General features: G+C 38.4%; 2 protein-coding genes across 3 annotated transcripts in view; both read right to left on the bottom strand.

The window, feature by feature from the left end:
• Nucleotides 1–18: 18 nt before the first annotated feature.
• On the bottom strand, nt 19–5,413 carry dda1 (DET1 and DDB1 associated 1). Its single transcript, XM_007240239.4, has 5 exons — nt 5,045–5,413; nt 3,423–3,503; nt 2,546–2,597; nt 2,324–2,385; nt 19–2,072 (listed from the first exon to the last, which is right to left on the bottom strand). Exons 1-5 carry the CDS (start codon nt 5,051–5,053, stop codon nt 1,968–1,970), a joined length of 309 nt encoding a protein of 102 aa, XP_007240301.1. The 5' UTR covers nt 5,054–5,413; the 3' UTR covers nt 19–1,967.
• A 1,933-nt stretch (nt 5,414–7,346) lies between these two features.
• ano8b (anoctamin 8b) overlaps nt 7,347–21,010 on the bottom strand; it is a 34,940-nt gene continuing 21,276 nt past the window's right edge. Inside the window, exons 4-17 of one of the 2 annotated variants that reach the window (XM_007240235.4) lie at nt 20,461–20,599; nt 19,767–19,863; nt 19,405–19,521; nt 19,086–19,213; nt 18,310–18,471; nt 18,035–18,187; nt 17,662–17,788; nt 16,869–16,924; nt 15,484–15,558; nt 12,797–13,540; nt 12,471–12,662; nt 12,248–12,379; nt 11,842–11,952; nt 7,347–11,688 (exon numbers count right to left, since the gene is read on the bottom strand). In XM_007240235.4, coding sequence (XP_007240297.3) covers nt 10,951–11,688; nt 11,842–11,952; nt 12,248–12,379; nt 12,471–12,662; nt 12,797–13,540; nt 15,484–15,558; nt 16,869–16,924; nt 17,662–17,788; nt 18,035–18,187; nt 18,310–18,471; nt 19,086–19,213; nt 19,405–19,521; nt 19,767–19,863; nt 20,461–20,599 — 2,971 coding nt within the window. In that variant the 3' untranslated portion in view covers nt 7,347–10,950. Of the gene's footprint in view, nt 11,692–11,841; nt 11,953–12,247; nt 12,380–12,470; nt 12,663–12,796; nt 13,541–15,483; nt 15,559–16,868; nt 16,925–17,661; nt 17,789–18,034; nt 18,188–18,309; nt 18,472–19,085; nt 19,214–19,404; nt 19,522–19,766; nt 19,864–20,460; nt 20,600–21,010 lie in introns of both variants that reach the window. The other variant, XM_007240234.4, reaches the window with a different exon arrangement.

Here is a 21,010-nt window from a genome sequence, read left to right as displayed (position 1 = left end):
AGTGAGAACACATTTCCATCAGCATTATTATTATTATTTTAATTCCTCAAAGACAATGTTGACCTAATGTATAAAGAAATTGGGAAGGCTTTCAGGAGAAAATACAAATCAGGGGTTCACTTGTACACAATTAAGAAAGAGACAAGCGACATCTTGGAGGTTTGTATTCGGTATGCACGCCACATATTAAATAAGGCAGGAACATAGCTATATATTCTTGAGCTTGTGGGTTGGAGCAAACAGAAGCAGACAATATGACACGAGAATGAAAGAAATGTAGCAGCTGTTTGTGTTTACAATGTGTAGATAAGGTTTAAACCTAAACTGATTAAACTGTGGTTCTATGAGGACAAAGGGGAGCAAATTATGCTCATTATTTAGCAAGGCAATCAGCCTTGTGAGGTTTCCTAGCTTGTTTTGAACAACTTGAGTGTAACGCATGATGCAGTGCTAAAGGTATGGTGGACAGGGTTGTAAATTATGTAAATTATGTGCACAAGGTTATGGGAAGGTGTTTGGTATTTTAGTGGGTTGTATGTAATAATGACTTATCTTTTAATTCTAAAAGCCATCAGCACCCCCTTTTCTCACAAACTAGCTTTTAAATCAACAGTGCCTTCTATTGCCATAATCCAAAGTCAATTGTTGTTGCCATAAAACATACATGCTTAGCCAATAATACTGGCTTCATCTGCAATTCAACATTTTAATAATAGATCAAACACATAACAAAAGGGGCGAAGGAGCACTTAGAGAAACTACTGACACACCTTAGCACTTCCTCACGTAATGCTTCCAAACGCAGTGGTCTGAACACAGTAGAAGGGACACAGTTCAGGTACACTGTGCTCACCTCATACCAGGTGAGACACACAGGTAAGCCACATGCATAGAGCTCCTTCAACTGACTTAATCTGCTGTTAGTTATTACTAACCTGATCATTTATTCATACTGAGTCAAGCCCATCAAAAGACAACAAACAAAAACAAAAAAAAAACCTGCATAGCATAGTGCAGCAAGAACTGGAGCAGGACAAACACGTAGGCCTATAAAACTAGCACTACCGTTATCTAAGCTGGGGAAAACTACCAAAAGGCAAAAAGGATCCAAACTGGTCCAGCAGACAGGGCTGTCCACCAAGGTCAACAATCTGAATAAAGCACTGGATGAGAAATCCAAATGCCTCCAAATCACAAATAATTTTATATCAGCTGAAGGTACTAATAACAGAACAAAATAATAGTTCTTAGTCTGTTGGTTGTTTTTCATATCCAAACCAGTACTGATGTGACCTCTTCAAGTCATAATCGAAGCCAGGGAGTCAGGTCTTACAAGACTTGCACCAAATCTCCTATATCGATGAATCTCCAGATTAAAGTTGTCTTACATGTATGAACCGAAGTGTCTGCTAGGCACTGTCCGTACAGAAAGCAAAAAAAAAAAAAAAAAAAAAAACCATAGCTGAGCTAGCAGTGATGGTGTTCACATAAGACCATCAGTGATCAGAGATCAAAGCGGCCCTCTAGTCAGTGTCAGACATTATAATTTACAAACACACTTGCGCACAACTGTGATGCAGTCTAAGCTTTCCATACCTTGCCAAATACTTCTGATGCATCTTAGAGCTTGCCCATAAGTCTCCCCATCCTTCCTGAGCAATCTACAGCACACCAGGCCCACAGAATCTGGCAGTGGAAGCTAATAGCGCCCCCAAGTGTTTAACACTAGGTTGTAAGGATGCACAAAAGGGGACAGGTTGACAGGAAGCGCTTAATAAAAATAAAAAAGCACACCATAAAAAAGGGTCTTGCTCACTTTCAATCTCTTTCTTGTGTTTTTTTTTTCTTTAAGTAAATTCCAGTCTCATGTGCAGGTGTCTACATAAATATGTAGACAAGGTATTATGAACTTCTGAAACGGCTGTCATTTTTGTGCCTGTCCTTGTGCTGTTTGGTAACGATCCCATTTAAGAGTCTTCGTTCATTTCTTGACTGTCAGTCCGGGCGATTTTGCGTGGAGGTGCAGGACTTCCTCCTTCTCCCTGCTCCTGCTCCCGCTTCTTAGCTGCATTCTGCACACAAACACAGCGTAAAGAAATGCTAGGATTAAAAAGTGGGATTAGCACCATATTCATATGAGAGTGCAATACAGCAAGAAAGCAGACCAGATATGTACAGCTCCTTAGAATAGCTGACTACCACCCCCCCCATGCAAATGACCATGGGGTATCTTCTAAAGACAAGCATTGTGATAACTACAGAACTAAAATTTCACAAAACTATATACCATAATATTCATAATATGAATTATTTTATTACATACCTTTTTGTCCCACTGTTGATGAAGGTAGCGCAGAAGAATATTTGTTTTCTCTGTAACAATAACTATATAGAGAAAATAAACACAGATTTAATGTATTTAATATTATTTAAGTTACATTTAACAAAAATATATATTACAGTATATTACTTTTATGAAGCATAAGTGATTAATGAAGTATCTGTCGTCAAACCTATGTAACTATAGTTTGCATGTAAAACTTACTCTGCTCCGAGGGATATTCCCGTGTAGGCAGATATACTGACGGTCTTCTATTCTGTAACAGATGACAGTACATTGAATATGCAATTCACAACTGACAGAAATTAATTACAATGTCATTATTATATTATTTATATTATGATATATTATATTATTAATAACAATATTATTTACTTAAAAATATGTAATATATTCAAGATGACTAAAGTAAATATATTTAGGACTTACGTACAACCCACATTTCATACACCAATGGGATATACTCTGTAAATTTGCATTATGTATAATTTTATTAGCCATTTTAGTAACACTACAACACTATTCAATGTTTCACCTAAATTTACACCTAAAATGTGATGATGGCAACACACTTCAAAAAGGCTGGGACAAGAACACTTCTTAGGCCTTTTGAGTTGACAGTTCAGTAATCCAGATCTGACCAGATTTTTAATTCTTGTGCAATATAGAGGGATCAAAGTCCTTCTTAAACTGCTGGATTATTATCACATGTAAACTGGAGTCTCTTGACCCATCTTTGCCCCCGAAGAACAAGGTAATTCTTGGAAACATCTTTAGGTACTATAACATGACCATCACATCTAACACCACCTTGTTATTTTGCTATATCCTTCCTATCAAGTTAGTCTGACATTTCAGTCAATAAAGTTGTCTTCAAACATATGTCAAAATATAACATAAATCAATTAAGTGTATGACTGAATAAGAATCAAATCACCATATTACATAACATTACATTACATTTGGCAGACACTTTTGTCCAAAGTGACTTACATATGTTGTATTTGCATTTCATTTACAGCCCCAATTTAAATTAGGCTGCATTTCACATTTTAAAATAATTGAGTTAAAAACAAATTACCGATGCTTTGCAAACAGAGTCCGCATGGAATCTACTGAAGTTGGTCTTGTTGTATACAGGGAGACCTTTCAGGAAATCCGCCTGCAAACAATTAATTTCAGAGAGAAAGTTTAAATCAAATGCAAATATGCTGTCAACACTGCAAAATCTTGCAGGGCCAATCCACATTTTAACCAATAATTTACATGATTTATGACTTTTCCATGCCTTCAAGGCAAATTTTCATGACCATACGATTTTTAAAACATTAATGCAGACATGGACAATGAAACCAAAAATCAACTAAAACTATAATTAAAATTTATATAATATAGGAGGTCTAAAATAAATCAGATAAAAATGCTGACACACAATCTTTAATAATAAAATGTGTGTCAGATCCTGAGAGCTCCATTGTGTAGGGCTAAATTACTGAATTAATTCTGAGATGACGTATTTGTTAGCTCAAAATAAAATTTCTCCATCAATAAACTAAATTACAAAGATTTGTAATTCCCATGATTTTACCAAAACGTTATGGGTGTTTTTATTTTTCCAAACTCTGAGTTACAAGATAAGGGTTCTTGTAACTCCATTGTTGATTGTTATCACTATTTTTACCAGAGTATGAAATGTGACGGTTATGTACATCGTGCCAATTTCTTGAAATAAAATATTATGGCTTCCACTGAAACATGGCGTTTTTCCCCTTTCCCCTGAAGCTAAAACAGAGACAGTGTGACAAAAGATATAACACATTAATAGTTAGGTTAGGAGCTAATGTGCTTATATAGTCACTGTCACAGACATATGACATGACTCATTCTTCCACATAACCAATGACAATAATGACAAGGATGACAGTAAATGGCACAGTGTACAATGATTTGGACGTGTCTCGAAACACAAACAGCTTAGCTATTTAGATTAGCAGGTTTCTGTGTGCAAAAGGATTGTAATTGATCAGGTGGGATAGATGATTATTATAGTATAACATAGCATAGCTATCTTAGTTCATTGATAATCTTGGGCGTTCCCAATACAGACATCTATCTTAGTTTAGCCTGCTGACCAGCTGAAGACAGTGTCACAGTATGTGATGATAACGTCGAACGTGTTAAAGCTCAGTACAGTCAGTTAGCTAACCTAGCTAACTGTGTTAACACCTAACTAGAAACATATTAGCTTAGACGTTGTGAACCTAGTTAGTTAGTTAACTAGATAAGGGAGCATCACGTTATACTTGTATCGTAGCCTAGCTTAGCTTACGCTAGCTAACACAAGCCTGTTTGGGTGAATGTGACAGAAAGCAGTTAGCATTGTGGTGCTAAATGTAGTTAGCAGGCGAGCGTTAGCTAGCTAACGTTAGCCGCTAAAATCGTAACCTAGGTAACAGGTAACCTGTTTACGCATTACAGCTAGCTAATCTAGCTGGGTTACAAATCTGACAACTGGCTAAAGTTGGCTAGCTAGCTGGTAAACTGGCTAACCCCACAAAGCGTAAAAGCTACGCGAACATTAGCTTGGCTGTCTAACTAGCTTACAAGCTAAGCCAATATACCACCGTTAAAATGAGCTTGTTGGGAAATTCTCCTTGTTTTCAGGGATTATAAACAATAAAACCGCGCAGACCTGGAACTTACTTTATCCATCGTTTCGCCTTTTCAGCGCTGAATCTCAGAAGTCTGCCCTAGAGACGGTCCTCTCGCAGCTATGCTAACAGTAGCACAGGGCCCAGTGCGCCCCTACACTACACCGGCTAGACTTCACACCGCCGCTCAGACAAATCCACACAACAGACCCAGAAACGCCTTAAACAAGAAAAACTACTGTCCGCCCAGCCGGGGCTCAACTCTCTGACCCCGTCCGCTGCTGCTGACTATCTGTCCCTCACGAAATAAACCGCAGCTCGGGCTCTGAGGGGGAAAACGGAGCCTAACACCCTCAAACAGCCTCGCGTAAAGTAAAGCAGACGCACTGCGCTCAAAACGCCACAAGCTAACTTAGCTAACTAAAGCGCTGTGCCCGCGGGTTGCCAGGTACTGATAATTCACGCAGACAGGCAAGGCATCAGGCTAGCATCCGCCCGTGCACACGGTTTATTTATGCCCATAGACCTTTAAATTAAGTTATTTAGACCAAAAATAATTTATCAAGACACAAATAGAACATATATTGAAGATACTGTAATTACTGTGCATTATTAATAAATACATTACATTACATTTACAATGTAGCGTTAGGAGCGTTAAGAGCCCAAAGACTCTTATTGGTGAACCCCAGTCTCCCGCACGGTAACTTACTGGCAGGCGGTGGTGTTATTCACTGCACCACACCAACAAATATCATAATATTATATCACATATCACGGTCAGTGTAACTTTTAGCAGTTTAATCTTCTTTGTGTATCAAGCTAAATTTAAAAAAAGACAATTGGTCATAAAACTGTCCCATTCAGTAGAGTGAAGAAGCAATGGGTTTTCATCTAATTTTTCAATTACATAGTTTTTCATTTCAGCCTAGGGCAAAAAGAATTTGTCCTCAGATTTGTCAATTTTTGTATATTGTAACACAAATTTGATGGTATAATCCTTGCAAAATGCAAAAATGGAAAAATTAGAAAATAAAGAAAAGATTCATTTTTTTTTTAATTTTCCTGAAACTCCAAGTGTGAGGTGAAGAGATGAAAAAAGCAATAATCATCATAATCATAATAATAATAATAGTAATTATTATTTAAATGTCCTTTTTATACACTTCAAGAACACAGTACAAGTTATAAAACACATTAAATTTAAGTTTAACACAAACAGTACATATAAAACCATAATACTGAATCAATGTTCTGTCATCAGAGATCAACGTAATTTGCATTACTGATGGGAAAATGAACGATTCAAAATACTTTGGCTATCTATTTTTTTTTCCTTTTGAACTGAAGGCTACTAACTTTTAACTCATTTAGGTTCTTTAATTTAGTCCAAAATGGCCTTTTCAAAAAAGAAAAATAACAAATAGGGAGCATAGTCATTCCGAGCATTATTATTAAACATTACCAGTGCGCTGTAAATTGATTAAATCAGTTTCTTATTGTGTCATTTTCCAGTAGACCTGTTTTACCTTAGAATATTAAAAATATTCGATTCTCTTAGTCACAGAAACAGCCACTGTTCTCCCAAGTGACAATTAGATTATAGCAAAGACTATAACCAGCCAAAATTAAAAGCAGTTAAGAAATGTTAGAGATTATAGAGTCTGACTTTAATATAAAAAACATATTTTGATATTAGTGTAATAAGTAATGTCTCCTGAAACTTACGTATCAAAATGATTAAGCCAGTGCATCTTAAAAAACAGTTTCACATCCCAACAAATACAGTCACGTTGTTTTTGCTGCCCATAACATTGTCCCTGATGTTCTAAAACATGTGTTCTAATATCAAAAAATGGATAAAACATGAAGTTGTCAAAAGGTAGTCTTATTACCAAGAGACAATGTTCCCTGATGATGACAACACTGCTGAAAAAAAACATTTACAGGGCAAATGTTTTAAAAAAAGTAGTTGTTGTGTGTTTGTTGCAATAGGGCAGTCTACCCGTTGCGGCCTCTGACATTGATATATTCTGGATTTAAAGTAGTGATGTACTATAAGTAACCAAATCCAGTGTCTTCCAACATTATATGCCAACCCCACAAAGAACACTTGTTGTTAGGACACAGTTGTTAGGCATATTGTCCCAAACCATTGTCAGCTACATGTCATGTTAACAATGTAAAACCATGTTTGAATGTTGATGTTGGTTGTTTATGCTATGGTGTTAAGTAACCAAAATTCAATGTCTGCTTAATACTGGAGTTTAATGTCATAAAAAAGGAACATTTTACATTCTTTCTGGCATCAACTTGAGAAAACTTGACAAAAAAAAAACAATCAGTAAACTGTGTAAATTTAAAACTGTTTATTATCTCATTTCAGGTCTTACAAAAATATGACAAAATAAATCAAAAGAAATAAATAACCCCATTTCCTATGGTAATTTTCTTTGAAAAAAAAGAAAAACTTTACAGTGGTAATATTGGAAGAGCATGTTAGTTTGTGAGGTTGCCTTCAGAGAAGGAATTCTACACAATTCAGCACTACTAGTCTCTCTTACCAACGTCGCTAACTCCACGTATTCCGCTTCAGAGTGGCATTTTCTCAAAAGTCTAAATCAGTAGCCCATTAAATATTTCACAGTTGGGTTGAACATAAAGCAACGTTTCTAAATGTCCAACATATCTCTTCAGACTTGCAAAAGCAAGGAGTCTGATCCTAACAGTATGGTGGACATGAGGACATGAATGGATGCACAGAGATGACAGAAACATGACAGAAACCTTACAGCATCCGAGTGGCTCTTAAATCAAACTAAGACATGAAATTCAGTAGCTCCACCACACTACAGCGAGCACTGGAGAAACAGACAAACAGAAACCCAACAGTATAGACAGTATACTATAGACAGTATAGCATCAATGGCAGCTAAAAAAATGTCTCCTTGGATGGGATCTGAAACATCAGGCCTCTTTATAGGCTACATCTGTGAATGTCTCATCTCACGTCCTACAAAGCACAACTTCTTTCAGAACAATGCAGTAAGAGACTTCTGCTGTCAAGGGAATATTATCATTAATAAATAATGAAAACGAAATGAAAGTCTATTTTAAACCATAGGTACCGCTACCTTGGTTAGAAAAAAAATACTGCATGTGGCTCTAACACCGAAGAGTATTCTCTGTTCTTAGTGATGTATACATAATTTTTTCGAATGCAAAGAATTTACTATATAATTAGAGTTTAATCATTGCGAAATTACATTTTTATTTTTATGAATCAAAATACAAGGATAAATACAAATAGTCAAGGCTCAAGAATGAACTTGATTATGATGAACCATTTTGTGTATATGTATATTCTTCTTTAGCAGAAGTGTGTGTTAAGGCATTAAATACTGCTAAAGAAGAAGCATTTCAGCAACCTAATTAAGTTTAGATATGTAACACTTGAGAGGATATCTTTGATATGTGATTATATGTCATTTGTCATTTAAAAGAGCAAATTCTATTTTTTTTTTATTGTACTAATACATAGATGTAATATTAGAGAAAGCCAAAACACCCCTGTGGATTGTGAATAGCCTTGGGGAGTAAAATGATTCGAGGTTCAGGAGTGTAATTCTAAATTTAGACTTTCTATTTAAGACCCATAGGAAGCACACTGATTCAGAAATGACTGCGTACAGATGGCAAGTAACAACAGTGACAAACAGAAAGATTAACGTGGCAGGTGACCAGTCACCAGTGCTTGATTGATATTAACTTTAGACGTTACTCAACATTCAGGACATGAAGCCTCAGATCCCTATTCAGAATCGTTGTCCAGGCCAAAGTATTATTGCAAAAGTTATTTGAGACAATTCAGTCAATGAAATGAGCAAAATTAGTGCATAGATCATGTTATGTTTCACACATTGTCACGATAATACTAAACCCTCAAATGTTCCTCTCTGATTTGATCACTGGCACCACTCACTCGCAACACAATAATCCACAGATATTTATTTAATTGCCATTAAACAGGATTGCTTGCTCTTGAAACCCAGACTTGGGTGTAAAAAAAAAAAAAGATTTACTGGCTTAACATTCCTATCACCTCATTTTTCCTTCATCTTATATATACTGGGAAACTCAATGCCTGTCCATTTTGACCAAAATGTTCATTTCAACCAACTTGCTTGACTCCTATACATCCTATACATTTTAAAGCTGATTTTATTTAAATCAGTTCACACTGACTGACCAGACTGTCTTCAGCAGCAGAGTAACCATAATACTGAATAAAGCTTGAGGGAAAACCTGGACCAATTCCTCCATGTTCTCTCGCCTCATTACCAGAACTGTGAGAATGGATTTGCGCAACTTAATGTATAACTCAACTTCTCTTCTTAAAATATACCCAAAAGTTATGGCTTTACAAAGAAACGCTTCGGCACTGCCAGTGTTCATGTTAGTTTTGCTTTGGCAAGTAATGAAGTAAGAATCTTCTAAACAAACCTAAAGTTAGAAATGAATAAATTAGGCAAATAAATTAGCAATAAAAAGTTAGACAAAGCACCCGGATGTACAGAAACTGAACGGGTCAATATAATGCTTCCGTAGTGCATTGCAATGAAAACGATAATCAAGCGTTTGCATATGTAATGAGGCAGGCTGGTGTTTTCCTTTTCTTCGCAGAGTCTTTCCCTTTCGCCGGCAGTAGGATTTTAGTGCAAAATGTTCTCAAAGACTGCAACTAGTATGCAACTATGGAGAAGGAAATGCTACGATTCTTTTACAGCGCCTCGCAGAATCCCTTCACATGACAATCCCAGAACTTTCTGATCTTCTAGTTGACTTCTGAGTTCAAAGAATACCCTAAAATCAAATAAGAAGAAATGTTTAAGAAAGGTCTGAAGAACAGTGAGTGTTGAGGTTAAATGCCATAGTCTAGGTCATGACATATGCAGATGCACAGTATGTATCATACCCAAAAAACAGGATTTCTGGATTTCAGTATTACTACAGTCTTGACCTCCAGCCCTTTCTGTGCCTTCGGGCTACAATAACGAAGGGAGAAAGCTTGTTCAACAGGCAAGCACAAATAGGATATTTCTGTCATCTGGGTGGAATAATATTTTAAAAACTTTAATCGCCACTGTACTTTCTTGACCCATACATACTGTACATATATGATACCCTCACACTCTGTCACACCCAAGGTTGTTCTTGATGGGTGCTTTCATTGCAGCTTCCGACTGTTCCTCACAAAACTATATTTTTTACACTGTCCTTATAAAAACAAAAAACAAAACAAAGATATTGCAATTCTTTTGATTTCAGACCATATGTTTGTATAGTCTCGCAGGGATTCCTTTATAACTGATGGATAAAGCTCACAGGATTTGCAGTACCTTGTTGTTGTCTGTGAAACACTACTATTGCTAAACTAAACCAGCTGCTTTAAAGTAGAAGTAGAAAACTTTTCAGGACTAAAAACACTCACAGTTCGAACTGATGCAGATGTTCCAGGTTAGCAATTTGTGGTGTTTTTTTTGGAAGGTCTCACCATGTGATATAAAACTGGTGGTAAAATATTTTCAAATACTATCGAGGGCACTAAAATGCTCATTACAATTGTCAGACTAGGGTAGGTAACGTAACATTGCACTTTTTTTCTTTTTGGAACACCGTGTTAAAATTGATTAGAAACGCAGCTCATGCATTCCTGTATGTGTTGTACACAAAAGGCATTGTGTGTATGTGTGTGTGTGAGGGGAGTCACATTTGAAAACCTATGTTCCTCAGCAAAAGAAAGACCACCATTCCATTTTCAACATCTGCAGTGCTGCTCAGCAGATTCCAGGCCGAGTCTTACATTGCACTTGATAGTGCTGTGAGGACCTCCTGTACTGAGAGCTTCCCTTTGACCCTTTTTAGTCACTTTTCCCTCAATGAGTGCTTTATTTAGGATTAGACTTTAGGCCCTGAGGAGTCAGAGTCTAACAAGTTTCCATTATCTCCTTCCTCTCCCCCTGGAGATGGGATTTCATCCGGGACCCCATTCAGATCAGACTTTGTGGGTTGCTTATCTGAAGGCTGTGCCCCATCCCCTGGTTTTGAAGGCTGAGCCCCATTCACACAAGCCCCGCCTTCTGATTTCCCAAAGTTAAAGAGTTTCCCAGGGTTGAAGGACTTGCTGGGGGACTGGGACTTCTCCTGGCCTGGTGCTGCAATCACAGCACTACTGCCTGTTGAAGCTGAAGCTGCTGCAGTTGCTGCTGCAGTTGCTGCAGCAGCGGCGGCGGCAGCAGCAGCGGCTGCTGCCTCTTTCTTATTCTCTGGAGACTTGAGGAACTTAAAGCTGAGGAAGCCCGGTAGTTTGGGCTCGCTCCCTGTGGGTGACTGCGGGGAACGGGCCGTGCCAGAGGAGAACTTGCTCTGCAGTGGAATAATCTGCTTGAGCTTCATGACATTGTTGTTGGCCAGCAATGAGCTGGGCCTCTTCGGTTTGTCGCTTCCTGAGCCTCCTCCCCCCGACCTCGACTTGCCCCCCTGACTCTTGTCGTGATGGTGGTCTCCTCCAGGGCCATCGGTGCGTCCATCATCCCGCTCACGACGAGCCTGGTACTCGGCCTGCCGCTGCCGCTCCTCCTCCTCCCTCTTTCTCCTCTGCTGTTGCTGGAAGTGCTGCTGCGCCTGGCGCTCGTGCTTCTGGCAGCGACCGAACACAAAGAGATTACATACCAGGAAGCATAGATCAGGGAACAGTTTTGATGATGTTTGTTAAAAGCAATTAAAATAATAATCTGTATCATCATAAGTGTTGGATTACACATGGATTATTAAAGAATTAACAATAACCTTGAATGCTTCTCTGCGCTGAAACTCCAGTTTGGCCATTTCTTCTCCAACCCAGCCGGGAATGTCGGGGATTGCCACATGAATGACATATTTCAGCAGAATGGCAAAGTGCTGTTCAGAGAGAAAAAGTTTCAAATAAACAGGCATGGCTACGTATATCACATATTATCAAGCACATACACAAGACAGCATAAATACAGCATCAATATCATATCTGAAAAAAAAGAATATGGATGTTGTATTTGTATGAAGACTAAGCATTCAGTGACTACTATTATATAACAATGCAATGTAAATAGTATTGAGATGGGGAGATGGGGAAAGGATGCTTGAAACCTCTATTTGGTCCCATTAATAAAAAAAGTAAAGTAAACTGCAGAATGTGTGCGTGTGTGTGTGTGTGTACCTCTAGGATCACAATAGAGATGATGGCCATCTCTGGGCTCAGCCAAGGGAAGAGCCTCTGTAGCTGCCCACACTGTCCAATCAAGTAACAGTTTACAATGATTGCTATCAGCCCCATGACCTCCATTACTGTCTGTGCAAGGACAAAAGATACAGTCACAGATCCATCTTTCACAAAAAGGGATGTATATCCTTCTTTCACCAAAGCGTCATTCTGTACTAACCTGCCACTGTCCGATGCTCTCCACTCTCATGCCAAAGGGCCGCTGTAGGCCCGTACACAGCTTGAAGGCGTCACTACGGATCTCGATGATGTTGTTAATGAGGGCGCACATGGCGGCCAATGGGAAGGCAGAAGAAAAAAGCACCACATAACCAAACTGGATGAACATCTCCTGGTAATCTTGAAATGTGTCCTGGAAAAGAATTATTAATGCAGATTTTATTCAGTGTTATGGTCATTCTAAATCCATAGGCATTAATATGGAGTTGGTATTTGGTTTGCAAAGGGACAATATTTAATAACAGTGATAGTACGTAGTGTTCATACCTCATATGTTTGCATGCAGCTCTCAATCTCAGCCTGGGTAAGTGTGGTGGTCACATGCTCCCCCGGTGGATCGATCCATGACTCTCTCCTTGTCTTGCTGTCGGCTCTCTCCAGGCTGCGGCCTCTTCTCCGGAGCCTCGGAGGAGCGCTGCTCTCAGACCCTGCAGGAGGGGGTGGCTCTGACGTGAGCTCCTTGGTCTCTGGGACTCCGTTATCATCATCGTCATCACACATTTCAAAGACTGAGGCAGGGTCCATGCCCTTCTCAACCATGGTAGGGCTCCCCTCCTCCAGGAAGTTGTCCTCCACGGGGCTGACACAGCCAATAGACTTACGCTCCACCTTTTCGATAAAGCTGACCTTGCGCAGTTTGAGGCCACAGTCCACCAGGCTCTCCTCTTCGCTCTCCTCCTCACTCTGTCTTTCCACTCCGAGCTCCTCCTCACCCTCCTCGTCCGGCACCCCGCAGCCACCATTCAAGCACTTGCGGTCACGGCGATCATGGTGGCCCAGAAGGCCACGTCGGCTCCCCCTCAGCCCCGGGCCGGGGATGGTGGGGTCGGCGGGGGACACCTGAGCCCTGCCGGCCGCCAGCCGCCCATATTTGATCAGAGCAGAAACCAGCAGGTCCCAGACAGCACGCAGTGTGAGCTCTCCCAGTCGGTGCCGCTCGTACAGGTACGGCTGCAGCACCTCCTTCAGATTCTGCAGAAACTGGCGGATGATCAGCAGTGTAGCTAGCATCTGCAGGTCAGAAAAAGAGATAAAATGTAAATATTAAGGGATTAAAATCCATAAAATCCTAGCTACACTATTTTTTTTTGTCAGGGCTGGTAAGTGGTAAGGAATGCTGCATAAAATAAATTAGTAATATTTATGGTTAAAAAAAAAACAACTTAAAATAATATATTTAAACAGGCAATACACCTGTAATTATAATGTAAAAAAATAACTTTGTAAAAGCATAAAAATGCTAATGAACAATTAACAAACTACTAAACAACATAGAAAAGAATAAGTAAATTCTGCAAGTGTTTTTTTAAGAAGGAAACATTATAGGACATTATTTTATCAATACTAAAATCTGTCTATTTAGCTGTTGTTAAATACTCAAATACACAAATATAACCACAGAATTGCATATCACAGCAACAACTAATATTACTATTATTAGAAGTAGTGGTAGTAGTATTAATGTTGTTTCTGTTATTAATGACATAAATTTCCCCTCCATAAAAATGAGCGACCTCCGGCTTTTAGTTGCTGAACTGCAGGAAAAAAAACACTTAAAAAAGCACCTTGTGGAAACGAGTCATCTAAGCAATTAACAACCAACTTTAGGAACTCCTATTGTTTAAGTGTTTGCAAGAGTTTATCCTGAACTTTAATCAAGGTAAATTATTAGTGTAATGTAAAATATATATATATATTTAAAAATATTTTAAAAATAAAATACTTAAAACTATACTAAGGACCTTCCTAGTGGAAGGTCTCACTACCCACAATACCATGGTGCATACAACCCAAATCTATGTAATAATACAAATTATGAACTGTATAACTGTTGATATAAATCCTGTCCTGTTGACAGTACAAATAACTGCACATGGGAAACTTACGTATGAATGAACAACGTATTATTAGTGTTTAGGGAAACCCACCAGGTCAGTTTTCTTCCTGGGATAACTCAGTAAAAATGCATTTTATAGTCCAGGCCAGACAAAATAAAAGCAAAATAAAAGCAAAATAAAAGTCAACTTCTCAGCATCTTGCAGCCTGAGGAAAGGTCAAAGCCTGGCAATATCTCACAGACTGGAAACAGGCAACCATTCCAAAAGCTTTCTTTAATCAAGAGAAACGCAGAGACAAACTGCCAAACACTCCAATGACTATAAATTACTATAAATTACTATAAATCAAGCACTCAGAATTGGCCAAACTGTTTTTATCAATCCTTACGGCCACAAATCCCACCCTAAAATTACACAGACTGAAGTGCTGCTGAAATCAGAGCAAGCTCTGCTGTACTATAATCATCAGTCCACATGCAGAGATAGATCGTCTGATGTGTGTCAAAGACCCGCGGGACGAATTATGATGACACAAAAAGCTCAGACATTTCTTGCTAGCCAAAGCATGAAAACAATGACGGCTGTAAACACAACAGCACTGCTTCTCAACATCGCAAGGGCAAATGAATAGCCTGCTTTCTGTTGATGCTGACATGTCAAACAAAGGTCATTTCAGTGCAATACATGGGCCAGTAGTCAGAGCTGACTGTGCTCCAGTTCACTGTAGATGGTGTAGAAGCACTGATGGATTTTATTGATCTCACTCAGCATTCTGAGCTGAAGACATGGCCTACTGTCTCTGAGCTACTTCAGCAACTGAAGAGCAAGAAGCCCAATAGACATTTTGGAGAATCCAACAAAAACAGATGGTAAGATGGAGAGAGGAAGACAGATGTGAGGGGAAGGATAGCTGTGGGGAGCAGCTTGATGGAGCACTCCCCAAGGAGACTGCGAGTTTGTCACCCACAGCAGAACCGAGAGCAGTGCTCAGAGGATTCATTAATGCAACACAATCTATTCTATACATTTCTGAATGAATCACACAGCATTTTTAGACCAGAGTGATCTGAATGAAGAAGCCTCTGTCATGGTTTTACCTGCATGGAATACTCTTACCTCTTTCAGACGCTCCATGTCTTTGAGGTAGAATCCAATGTAGAAAAGGCTGAGATAAGAATTTACAAACTGAAACTGAAAGACAGAAGACAACACAATATAACGGTTAGTTATTGTAATGTTTATCAGTTCATTTTTTTGACAGTTTGAGGCTAAATACAAAAAATTTCAAATTGGATGTAAAAAGTCATTGTTTAATTGTTTTCTTTAGAAGAAATAAGTTTTTCTCCAATTTTCATAATATTTAATTTTCCTTCTCTGCCCTTTAAAATCCATATTTTCTTTATTTTTTTATTTTTCCATTTATGCATCTTGTAACAAAAGTTAGTTGGATTATACCATCAGATTTGTGTTAAAAGAATGGAAAAAATGAAAATCGAGGAAAGATTCACTTTTTAATAGTTCCTGTTTAGGAAAGGCTAAAATGAAATACTAGAAAATTAAAAAACTGGATGAAAACCCATTTCTTTTTTACTATACTAAAGGGAAAAAATGAAATATTTCACCATATGAGAAGTTTTACACCCAAGTTTTACGTTAAAAAAATGGAACTGCTTAATGTTACACTAACCTAACATACAATACCAGTCAAAAGTTTGGACACAACTTAAATTCAGTGTTTTTTCTGCACTGTAGATTAAAAAAACTAAAGTCATCCAACTATAAAGAAAACATATGGAATTATTTACTAAACCAAAAAGAGTTTATGTGTCTTAATGTCTTTAAGACCCTCAGTTATTATGGCAAGAACTACTCAACTAAGTAAAGAAACAAATTATGTTAAAAAAAAGGATGAAACTGGCTCTCATCAGGACCGAGCCAAAAAAAGGAACACTAGTTCATCACAATTACTAGCTGCAGAAACTCAAAGTTAGCAGGACCCCAGATAAGAGCCCACCTAAACGCTTCACGAAGTAATTTGGTTTGTTTAATGCTTTTAAGTTACAACATGATTTCTTATGTGTTCCTTTATAATCTGGATGACTTCAATGTAGAATAAATAAAAATATTGAATTAAAGGTGTGTCCAAACTTTTGATGGATACCATTCATACATATAATTTAAAAGAGGCTTATTATTACACTGTACTTTTAGAGACAAACACATTCTAAAAACATCTCTAAACTTGCTGCTTACATCATTGATATGATGATACGACAATCAATGAATGTTGCATTGATGATGTCATTCTGGTGAAAGTATTTTTAATGAAGATTTATACAGTAAATTAGTAAAGAGGAATTATACTGAACTCTTCACTTTACCAAAGCATACAAATCCTTCCCCTGCACCAAGAACTAAAAATATCCATCCAACATTTTAATATCCGTATATCATTATAATAGGTTTTTATTCCACACTGCATAATAAAATATTCTACTTACAAGAACCATTTTAATGATGAGATTTTTCTCATAGGCACTCTGGAGTCTATAGTTTTCTGGGAACAGAAAAAGGAGACAAAAGTTCTGAAATGATATTACAGATTTGATGTGAATTATTTCAAAACCACGCACACAGCACATTATGAAAGTGATGGTTTAGTATACCTGAGTTGAGTGTAAATACCATTTCCAATCAAATAAAACAAATCAACACCGTTACTGCGCAAATACGTAAACTAAAACAAAGATGTCAGGGTGCAGCAAGGAGAGGATGCGGAGAGCAGACACAATTGCAAGTAATTTATTTACAAAAAAAAGAAAAACAAACAATGAACCAAAAGTAAAATTAAAACAATAAAAAACATGAAGAACACTACAGAAGGAGTAGACTGAGAAAACAAAGAAACATCCAACTGACTGATGTGAAAACGTACAAGAACGGAAGAACTAACACTGAAGACACAGGGGCTTAAATAAACACACAAGGTAGGAAATAGAAAAAAGGAAACACCTGCGGGAAGGTAACGAGGGGGGCGGAGCTACAAATGAGCACAGGTGAAAACACTTAAGGTAGAGACACAGAAAGAACACACAGAACCAAGTGGGGAATGACAGGCATGGAGGAGGAAAGGTAAACACAGAGAGCAACACAGGCACAGAAGAGGCACAGAAGAAGCTACAGGGAACAGGCCAAGGATGTGACAAAAGAACTGTGAGGATTTTTTTTATTTTTGTGGAGGAACAACACCTTTTCAGCGTTTCCTTTAAAAACAGTATTTAAAAACATACTTACCCATATCATTAAGCCAGCAGGCTATCTTTTTGTACACCTCATCACACGCAGTCACAGTGATGGCCAGTATGATTTCAGGGATAAATCTCGCCACTCGCGGCAACTCTTTAATCCCCATCACAAATTCCTGCCAATCACAGATCCACATCTGCTCAGATATTTGGGCTTATTGCAGGGCTTACATAGGACTAGTTATAGATACAATGACTCAACTGTGTACTGTACCCTTTCTGACTGAGTAATTCTAGCATATGTACACTCATACTTGCTACTGGTCTTGGCAGACATTTAACATCCTATATCACTAATACAGATTTTTATTCCAACATTAATACCTGTGTAACAGCATCACAAACTAGCATTTGTCACAAACCTGAAGCTCAAAGCAGATGAGCATGGCCAGGAAGACAAAGCAAAGGCATAATATGCAGACAGGAAAGCTGACCAGCCACGTGAAGAGCCTCCTCCTCCAGGGCGGATAATAAAACTCTTCACAGCCTGTCACCGGGCTGCACCGCTTCACACCCTGAAAGAGAGATATCATTTTGGGTTCAGCAGCTCTTATAATGATAAATAAACTATTGAATTTCACTTTTGCTGATATGAGGCTAAAGAGAACTTGCACAGAGCCACAAGCAATCAGCCTACCCGAAACTGCGGCCTGGGTTCCTCCAGTGATTCGGCCGGGGTGTCCAGTGTGCCCCATTTGTAAGCCAGTTCTGCTCCTCTCCGCTTCCACCTCTCCAGAAACAGCGTGGCCCACACCACATTAAAGAGGGCGAAAACTACACAGCATATATCTCTGCTGGTCTGTGTCAGAAACATACATGAATGAAGGTTATAGAAAAAAGTTTCATATGAGAGAAAACAAAAGACAGTTCTTTTTTTTTCCTCCTCAATTTACATGCCCAATTACCCAACCCACTTATTAGGACTCCCCCTTTCACTAGTGATGCCCCAACACCAGGAGGGTGAAGACTAGCACATGCCTCCTCCGACACATGTGAAGTTAGCCAACACATTTTTCGAACAGCTGCTTATGCAGCATTAGAGAGCAGCATCACAGCGCACTCGAGGAAAGCACAGCGACTCACAGGCGCCTCGTGCAGATCGACATCACCCTTTGGAGTAATGTGAGGAAAGAGCGCCATCTGCCCACAAGAGAGCATATAAAAGAGGGCAACTGTGCTCTCTAAGGGCTCTGGCAGCTGATGGCAAACTACATGAACAGGATTTAAACCAGCGATCTCCTGATCATAGTGGCAGCGCTTAGCCTGCTGGACCACTCGAAGCCACAAAAGGCAGTTCTATTGCATCTATGCTCATGATGAAGAAGAATATCTGGTACATGAGTTCATTTTAGGACAGAAACAGATTATAAATTACATAAAACATAAAAGGAGCCTCTCTTTTTAAAAGGTTACCTGATCAGATTCAGTCAGCATCCACAGCACAAAGCCGATCACAGCAGGGTACAGCATAGAGGTGGTGTAAAAACCCAGCCAGGCGAAATACATGGCAATCTTCACTCCAAAATAATCACATATATCATCTAACAGTGCAGAAACACAAGGAGAGCAGGCTTAGCAATAGAGGAAATTATACAAGCGGCCATTTAGGCTCTAAAAATATAATTTCTCTAATAACAGATGAGTAATCATCTGTGAAAGCAGCAGTACAGGCATTTAGTAGGCAGCAATACAACACACAATAGTGGCTACAATAATGAAGATAATTACAAACCTAGCGGTTGTTTTTCACACACTGCTTGCACCCAGGACTTCATTAGCTGGCCGAGAATTCTCTGCTCATGGAGAGGGAAGACCTGTGTGATCACGCCTCGTGCCTTCAGCTCTGGAACTGTACGAAACACACACAGATAGACACAAACCAGTAAACATTGGCACACAATAATGCAGCATATCCTTTAACATAGACTACATTCAGAACTACAAATTTATAATGTAATTCATACATTGCTTCATGAGTGTTTTTATCAAAATACAACAGACACATAAACGACATTTAGACAGCATGCACAGAAATGACAGGCTGCACTTCAGAGTTATTTCAGGCAACACTACATGATACAAAAGGACACATACTTATGGGCTGCCCTTCAAGAAAGTGAATGTTGTGAAGGACCTCCCCTGGTTTGGCTCGGAGATTGTCCAGCCAGTACTTGATTATGCTCTGACGTTCCTGTGAAGATAAGAATTTATGCAGTTTGGTGGCAAAACTCAGCAACTTGTACAATCTACAGCAGAATCAACATATGCAGCTATGAAAAGACTAAGAGACCATTTTAGTATCTGAATTAGTTTCCCTGATTTTGCTATTTACAGGTATATGTTTGAGTAAAATAAAATTGTTGTTTTATTTTATAAAAGCGGACATCTTTTCTACCAAATTCCAAATAAAAAAATGATCATTTAAAGCATTCATTTGCAGAAAATGAGAAATGGCTAAAATAACAGAAAAGATGCAGAGCTTTTAAACCTCAAATAATGCAAAGAAAACAAGTTCATATTCATAAAGTTTTAAGAGTTCAGAAATATTTGGTGGAATAACCCTGTTTTTTTTATCACAGTTTTCATGCATTTTGGCATGTTCTCCTCCACCAGTCTTAATTCATGCCACTCCGGGTGCAACAATTCAAGCTGTTCAGCTTGGTTTAATGGTTGTGATTATATTGTTATATCTTGATTTTATTCCAGAGGTTTTTAATTTGGTAAAATCATAGAAACTTATCATTTTTAAGTGGTCTCTTTTTCCAGAGCTGTAAGTAATGTGAATTACCTGTGATGTGAAGAAGCAGAGTTCACTCTCAATGTTCTCATAAATGTAGTCTTCCTCACAAGAGAAGCTGCGAGATCCACCTCCAAACTCTGGCTTTATTGATTTCCGCAGACCCATCTCTTCTGCTCCTCGTAACAGACTAAAAAATACAAAAAAACACCAGTTTACCAGGGTAAACACAATAATCAGTCCCTGATCCAGAACACTATGCTTATGGAGACACTAGAAATACTGTGTGCAATAAATAGATCACTTTGGCAGATTGCTGTTTTAATGGCGCAGCTACCTGGATGTCTCCAGCGCTTCTCAGCAGAAGAAACTGACCTGCTTGTTCATTCTGTGTGCAAGATGGTCAGGACAATTACTTATTATACCTTATTTTTTTCATATTAATGTTATTTAATTTAGTATTCTGTTAATTATTTAATGTAAAAGTTTGCATATCTGCCGACTGGCAAAGTTTTTTTAGAAAGTGATGCACCTGTGCTTTCGATTGCCATGATAGTAATAAACCATGATAGTAGATCTACCATCAGCGTATATGTTTACA

This window comes from Astyanax mexicanus, chromosome 16 (genome assembly GCF_023375975.1).
Source record: "Astyanax mexicanus isolate ESR-SI-001 chromosome 16, AstMex3_surface, whole genome shotgun sequence".
Classification (NCBI taxonomy): domain Eukaryota; kingdom Metazoa; phylum Chordata; class Actinopteri; order Characiformes; family Acestrorhamphidae; genus Astyanax; species Astyanax mexicanus.
This window is presented reverse-complemented; position numbering and strand designations above follow the sequence as displayed.

Coding starts and splice junctions, on each gene's coding strand:
- dda1 (XM_007240239.4), bottom strand. Junction 2,598..3,422: donor ACTCTGTTTGCAAAGCATCG/GTAATTTGTTTT, acceptor CATCTGTTACAG/AATAGAAGACCGTCAGTATA. Junction 2,386..2,545: donor GGAATATCCCTCGGAGCAGA/GTAAGTTTTACA, acceptor TTCTCTATATAG/TTATTGTTACAGAGAAAACA.